Source organism: Littorina saxatilis, linkage group LG6, assembly GCF_037325665.1.
Source record: "Littorina saxatilis isolate snail1 linkage group LG6, US_GU_Lsax_2.0, whole genome shotgun sequence".
NCBI classification, from domain to species: Eukaryota; Metazoa; Mollusca; class Gastropoda; order Littorinimorpha; family Littorinidae; genus Littorina; species Littorina saxatilis.
Window position 1 is genome coordinate 32,059,972 of NC_090250.1, and position 7,500 is coordinate 32,067,471.

At 41.5% G+C, this 7,500-nt stretch overlaps 1 protein-coding gene across 1 annotated transcript in view; it reads left to right on the forward strand.

The window, feature by feature from the left end:
• Positions 1-3,355: 3,355 nt before the first annotated feature.
• LOC138969023 (cytochrome P450 3A5-like) overlaps positions 3,356-7,500 on the forward strand; it is a 21,399-nt gene continuing 17,254 nt past the window's right edge. Inside the window, exons 1-5 of the mRNA XM_070341715.1 lie at positions 3,356-3,526; positions 4,107-4,188; positions 6,044-6,140; positions 6,827-6,879; positions 7,242-7,338. Of these exons, the coding sequence (XP_070197816.1) occupies positions 4,112-4,188; positions 6,044-6,140; positions 6,827-6,879; positions 7,242-7,338 (324 nt within the window). The 5' untranslated portion in view covers positions 3,356-3,526; positions 4,107-4,111. The remainder of the gene's footprint in view (positions 3,527-4,106; positions 4,189-6,043; positions 6,141-6,826; positions 6,880-7,241; positions 7,339-7,500) is intronic.

A 7,500-nucleotide genomic window follows, 5' to 3' on the forward strand; every position in this document is an offset into this window, starting at 1 on the left:
TGTGTGTGTGTGTGTGTGTGTGTGTGTGTGTGTGTGTGCGTGCGCGTGCATGCGTGCGTAGGATACGTTCTTGCGTGTGTGCGTTCGAATGAGAAAGAAGAGAGAGAGAGGATTGAAGAATGAGGTCACGCTCTCTGTCACATGAATACATATACACACACTGAAGGCTACCTCGGACACGAACACTTGCCAACAACTGTGGTTGGACATGCTTTTGAAATGGAATATTTTTTCGACATGATTTCTGGACATACGAATCCCGCTGTGTTGCCTACTGATGTTGCGAATAATGAAGGTTTTGAGTTGACTGACCTTGAGGAGGGATTGCATCAGGCGTTTATCGTCTCAAATTATATCCTTGCTACTTTTCAGGAGTCAACTATTGCCATTCATGGTAACTTGGATAGTCAATGCTTTTATTTGTTTGATTCCCATCAAAGAAACAGAAATGGTAACCATTCTTCAAATGGCGCTGCAGTTTTGATGTCATCAAGTTAATTCCTTTGCAGAATTGATTGATTTTCTCAAAAGCCATTATCAATGTGTTTATCAATTAACACCTGTTCATTTCTGTCCAACTGCAATGCAAACTCAATGTGGAGGAAACAAGGATTCATTACAAACAAGTCATCCCTGTACATCAACAGATTTATGTACCTCAATCAATACCGTCTGCTAGTATGAGTGACAGGAATCTAAAAGAAAAAACAACCAAACGCAAATGTACTACTACTTCTACGACTCGTTTGAATGTAAAACAGAAATGTAACACTATCTGTGACAATGACGGTTCTACGACTCGTTTGAATGACGGTATAGATCGAACCTTAACCCACAACTACGAAAATTTGTGTCAGACTTTTTTGAACAGGAAAATATGCCTCTGTTCAACAGTAACCAAAACATGGAAGATGTTTTTGAAACTTTACAGAAATGTAACACTAGCCTATCTGTGACAATGTTGCTTTTGAATTGAACCCACATTTGTTGAACAGGAGAGAATGTTCCTGTTCAACAGTGCCCAAAACACTGAATCTGACGTTTTTGAATCTTTTCTGTCATCTAACTGAATCTGACGTTTTTGAATCTTTTCTGTCATCTAACCCAATTGCTCATGACTTCATCGATCTTGAACATGCCTACTTTTCAAAGAAAGACAGACAAAAGCGAAATCTGCATGTTAGCCATCTGCCTGAAATGGTCAATGCACTTTTGTAAAATTGTCACAGCTGTTATGCACTTTTGTGAAATGGTCAGTGCTGTTGTGCACTTATGCAAAACTTGGTGCTGTGCTGTTAACATTTGAACTTGCTACTATATAATCGCTGTATGCTCTTTGTGGTAATAATGCACTGTTGTGAAAAGTTTGCGCTAAATGTTGGCACTATGCATCATTGTTGGAGCACCCTCCTGTAGATGCACCATGCTGAAAAATGTACTTATGTGAAATATTTCGTGTAAATTATTGTCACAATAATGTTTTGTGCGCCCCCATGTATGTGTTCTGTGCTAATAATGCACGGTTGTGAAATGTCCGTACACATTTTGTGGCACTATGTAATTGTTAGTGCATCCTCCTGCGGATGCTTCGTGCTAAAAATGTTTCTCTGTCAATTTCAGATGTTTGTTTCCAATTACTTCAGTATCTCCCTGTTGCAATTCCAGGTGATTCATTATGCATGTGCCAATTTGAGGTGTTTAATTCTGATTCCTGTATTTACAGTGTAAAATTAAAACTATTGTTTTCAAACATTCCTATGACACCTGGTAATGGTTCTGTGTTTTTTTGTAATTTGTATTTTGTTTTTCTGCAATAAATATTTGAAATGGATCTGAGACTGACTTACTACTTTTAGCACTCTTTTTCACCACATTCCCACGTACAGATATTGCAATATCAACTCTTCCTTTCTACCTGTTTCAAACAAGCTCTATTTTTTAATTAAAAAGTGTTTTTTTTCTTGTGGCTGTTTGATCAATTCATAGCAAGCATTGACTGAAATAAACAATTTATATATCCAGCACAACATGCAATTCATTAACTTTTGACCCTAACCTTTAACACTTCCCAAAATAAATCTTTGGTGGACATTGCATCGACGCTGTTCATTTTGAATGAACATTTTTCTTGTACATTTGTTTGTGTCTGTCACCCTGCGCCTATGTTTTCGAGCGGGCGTCCACAAAAATGCGTCGACTGCTTGCGCGCAACATTCCTTCGTCGTAATGATTTACATTCTAGTCTCTCTCTCTCTCTCTCTCTCTCTCTCTCTCTCTCTCTCTCTCTCTCTCTCGCTCTCTCTCTCTCTCTCTCTCGCTCTCCACCTTGCGCTCTCTCTCTCTCTCTCTCTCTCTCTCTCTCTCTCTCTATCTCTCTCGCTCTCTGCCAGTATCTCGCGTGTCTGTTATCGTCCGGGCTATTGCAACACTGATATGAAACACTGTCCGAACTAGAGGTCAGTTGAACCCCACTTTATCTCGAGTTGTACCTTAGAAGGAGCGAAGTCGCTGCACTGTAGGACACGCCAAGCTTCAGTGTGCGTTGACTCCTTGACGATGTTGTCTGTCTGTCTGTCTGTCTCTGTCTCTGTCTCTGTCTCTCTGTCTGTCTCTCTCTCTCTCTCTCTCTCTCTCTCTCTCTCTCTCTCTCTTTCTCTCTGCCAGTATCTCGCGTGTCTCGTTGAGCGAGTTTTCGCGAGGAACAGGGTTGAGCTACGGTAGGGTCACTGCGCATGTCTGGTTTTTTTCTTCGCTGAAACGCTGTTGGGTTGTGTCCAGTCGCGTCCCTTGCAACAAGATGGCGACAAGCGCGTTACGGATTTACTGTTGTGGAGAGTTGATGGACGACGATGATGAACAAGCAGTACTGTTTTATTGTTGATGTGAATGTAATGCCGATTCGAACGTCAATGAAGAAGTGAGCGTGAAAATCGAGCGCAAAACAGCCGGGTAAAAGTTCAGGGCGCTAAAGTACATTTGAGCCGAAATCGCACCCAAACTCCTGTTGACCTCATTTCTTCCCAAAATAAACATCACTGCTAAAATAAAATGCATTAAAACCAAGACAGTATCCAACCCAGTATCCTTAATTTTTGAAAGGCTAAGTGATTTACAACAAATGTCTTCTCACAATCCGTAACTTTGTCAAAAAATATTTGCAGAAGTTTCTCACCTCGCCTTGGCAGCCATCTTGGAACTGGAGAGACCCTACGCAGGAAGCAAGCTTGAAAGTTGGTTAACCGGTGACGTCACTCCAGTCGTACCGGACCGAGTTTTTGCGACCTCCGGTTCGACTCGAGTCACCTTAGTTGACGCTAAAACTCGCTCCCTATCTCCCTGGCTATTGCACCACTGATATGAAACACTGTGCAAATAAGAGGACATTTGAACCACACGTTATCTCGAGTTGTGCCATAAGCAGCAAAGTCGCTGCACTGTAGGACACGCCAAGCTTCAGTGTGCGTTTATATCTTTGTTTGTGTGGAGAACATATTTTTTGAAAGGAAGACAACAGTACGCAAGCAGGGTGAGTGTGAAGTGTGTTGTATTTACCAGATACAATTTCCTGTGTTGTGTAAAACTGTGTTATCTGTGTTGCTGCATAATATCATCCATTGCTTACTGCGTCGCGGAAACTGTTTTTGTGCGTATGTTGTCACTATTCTCATCGTTTTCATTTCGTGTATAGGCTAGTGTAGATGTGCTACGAGCTACGAGCCGAAATACCATTACGAGAAAATGACGGCAGTGCACACTAGACAATGACAAGCGTGATTGAGTGTATGTGTGTGAGTGTGAGGTGTGGGTGTGTGTGTTTGTGTGTGTGTGTGTGTGTGCGTGTGTGTGTATGTGTGTGTGTGTGTGCTTGTGTGTGTATGTGTGCCAGGTGTGTGTGTGGCATGTGTGTGTGCGTGTCCGACTGTGTGCCTATGTATGTGTGTGTGTGGGGGTGTATTGGGGGGGGGGTATCTGCGTGTGTGTATTTGTATGCGTGTGTGTGCGTTAATGTTTGGACAAGAGAAAGGCAGAGACAGGGAATATACTATCCAAAGTTACCACCGATTTAACAACAACAACAACAACAACAACACATTAACTTGTTTCAGTAACTATGGAAACCAGCGGGTGGATTTCTATAACATGGACCCTGCTACTTGGTGTGGTCACCCTTGCCATTATTTGGTTCTGGTCAGTAACAGCGTTTAAACATTGCTATCTTTATTATCTAGGTAATGGCGGGCGTTGTCTTAGGGCATCGTCGTTTCTCATTCATAGCATGATCACGATCATTAACGCCGTCATCATCATTTCACTTCTTCTCCTCCTTTTCTCGCTCATCTTCCTTATGCTTATGGTCATCATGTTGTCATCATCATCACCGTCGTCGTCGTCGTCGTCGTCAACTGCATCATCCCCATCATTATTTTCGTCATCATAATCATCATCATCAGCAGCAGCAGCAGCAGCAGCAGCAGCAGCACTGAGCAGCAGCAGCAGCAGCAGAAGCAGCAGCACCATCAGAAGCAGTAGCAGCAGCAGTGGCAGTATTATCAAGCTCATCAGTGTTATCAAGCTCATCATCATCGTCATCTTCTTCGTCATGATTCCTCAGCAAACTTGCAATACAATATTTTGTTCTCTGTATCAATGTGCTTAACTGTAATTTGCTTAACCCTGTCCGTTAATCATGTCCTCTCACTTCTCCTCCCCCCATCAATTTCTTTTCCCGCCTGCTCAGAACTATCCTCTGCCATCTTTTTCTGTCTCCAATCTCTCTCCTCCCCTTCCCCCTCCTTCCCGCCCTCTTCTTTCCTCGTGTTTGTCCTCGACGTGTTGGAATCGCACCATGTTTTTGTCTTCCTCCTCTCTATGTTGTCATCTTCCCCTTGCTTCCCCTTCTCGTTTATCTTTTGTTTGTCCTCATCGTTTTGAAATCGCACCATGTTTTGTTTCTTGTCTTCTAAATGCTCTTCCTGCTGTCTCGATTTTATCTTGTTACCCATTCTCCTTATCTTTTTGATTGTCTTTATCATCTTGACATCGCGCTCTGTTTCTACTTCATTCTGTCACTGTTTTCCTCTTCCTTGTGCTTTTCATTTCCCGTTTCCTTTTGTGTCCTCGTCATCTTGACATCACGCCATGTTGTCTGTGTGTGTGTGTTTTCTTAACGCTCTTCCTCTTAGATGTCTCTGTTTTCATCTTCCTCGTGCTTTTCATTCGCCTTTTCCTTTTTTTATCCTCATCATCTTGACATCGCGCCTTGTTTCTTCGTCTTAACTCTCTTCGTTCTGTCCCTGTTTTCCCTTTCTTTGTGCTTTTTTTTCGCCTTTTGCTTTTTTTATCCTCATCATCTTGACATCGCGCCTTGTTTCTTTCTGTCCAGGTTTTCCTTTTCCTCGTGCTTTTCATTCGCCTTTTCCTTTTGTTATCCTCATCGTCTTGACATCGCGTTTCTTCTTCTGTTTACATCTTCCACCCACTTCCCTTTCTCCCTGTCCTCTTGTTTGACTTCGTGAATTGAAATTGCGCCTTGTTTCATTTTTTCAAGTCCTTTCCTCTTCGCTTTCTTCTGTTTTCTTCTTTGTCTTGCTTTCTGTTCTTCTGTTTCTTTGTCTTCATTGCCTTGAAATCGTGCCATGCTTTTCCATCCAAAACCTTCTCATTTTCTCTCTCGTCATTATTGTTTCAATAACAATACTTTATTGTCCATCAAAATGAATACATTAATACGGAAAAGTGTCTTCGACACGTCTAATCTGCCTGTGATCGATTAGAAAATACACATCGAAATAAGAATTACAAGAACATTAAAAAGAGGCACATAAAACACACACTTATATATATATATTTACCACCGATTTAAAAAAAAAAAAAAAAATTGATATGGTAATTGTATTAACAGGCGCACCTATTGAAACTAACCATTGCTCAGTGCGTTGTTAACAATATTGTAATACATATAACAATACAATACCGTATTAAATGAGCTGATTCATCTTAATATGTATGACCATAACAAGGATATGATTGGTGTGTGGGACAGGAAGTCAAGCCAGACTTTCAAGGTGCTCGAGAAGATGGGACTGAAGGGGCCTGAACCCAGGTTCATCATCGGCAACATGGGCCAGATGACCAAAAAGGTGTGTGTGTGTGTGTGTGTGAGTATGTGTGTGTGTATGTGTGTGTGTGTGTGTGTGTGTGTGTATGTGTGTGTGTGTATTGCTGTGTGTGTGTGGTGTTTTTTTGTGTGAGTGTGGGTGTGTGTGTTTGTGTGTGTGCTTGTGTGTGTGTGTGTGTGTGTGTGTGTGTGTGTGTGTGTGTGTGTGTGTGTGTGTGTGTGTGTGTGTGTGTGTGTGTGTCTGTGTGTGTGTGTGTTTCTCGCTTTACGTCTGTGTAATTACTGGAAGCAAGCGCAGAGAAAAGCACACAACTGCGCTGTACAAACGCTTACGCAAACGCTCATACGCTCACACCGATATGCACACACCCGAAATGTAAGCACAAACCAATACTCACACACACACCCATGCGAATGGATGCACCAACAGACCAGCTTATCAGGTTTACGAACAATGGACTTTTTTTTTTAATTTAGCAGTTAAAAACATATAAAACCCATAACAGGTTACATACGAGGATTGCAGTGCAACACAAATTTATAATATCAAGTAAAAAAAATAAAAAAAATAAAAAAGACAACAAACACAAATACAAGAACAAAGAAAAGTTATTAAAATCCCCCCCCCCCCCCCCTATGGTATTTTGTATGTCGAGTCTTCACATAATATTAACAATTTGATTAATTGATTTATGGACTGGTTGTCAGGGTTTCCATGCCTGCTTTAAGGAATGGGAAAAGGAGTACGGCAAAGTGTACGGGTAAGTTACAAACAAGTTATTGAAGCAATGTCTTCATTTCGTTTGTAAACAAATCAATACTTTCTTTGTTTATTTGTTTATTTGTTTGTGTCTTTTCTTTCTGTTTGTCTTTCTCACTGTCTTTCCTTTTCTTTATGTCCATGCTTCTTTCTTTCTTTCGTTCATTCTTTTCTTTCTTTCTTTCTTTCTTTCTTTCTTTCTTTCTTGTACTTTTAAGTTCATGTCTGTTTACTTTCTGATAAGCAACACTCTGTTGCTGGTGTGTTGCCTGCTGAGCAAGTACTAATTGGACTCATTCAGATGTACCTAATTGTACTAAGTAATTAAAGACTTTCGTGTAATACAACGTGTTCTTGTCACAGAGTCTATCGAGCCAAACAACCATCTATTGTCATCCACGATCCGGACATGCTGCGAGAGATTATGGTCAAGCAGTTTGCTGCTTTCCCCAACAGACAGGTAACCTAGCTTGCTGCTCGACAGGTTGCAAGCTTAAACTACTCGTTATGTGTGCCTATGGGCAGTGGCAACATTTTGAAAACGAACTAGACGAGCGCCATGGCCGAGTGGATAAGACGCCGGCCTCTCAAGCGGAAGGTTAAGTGTTCGAATCCCGGCCGG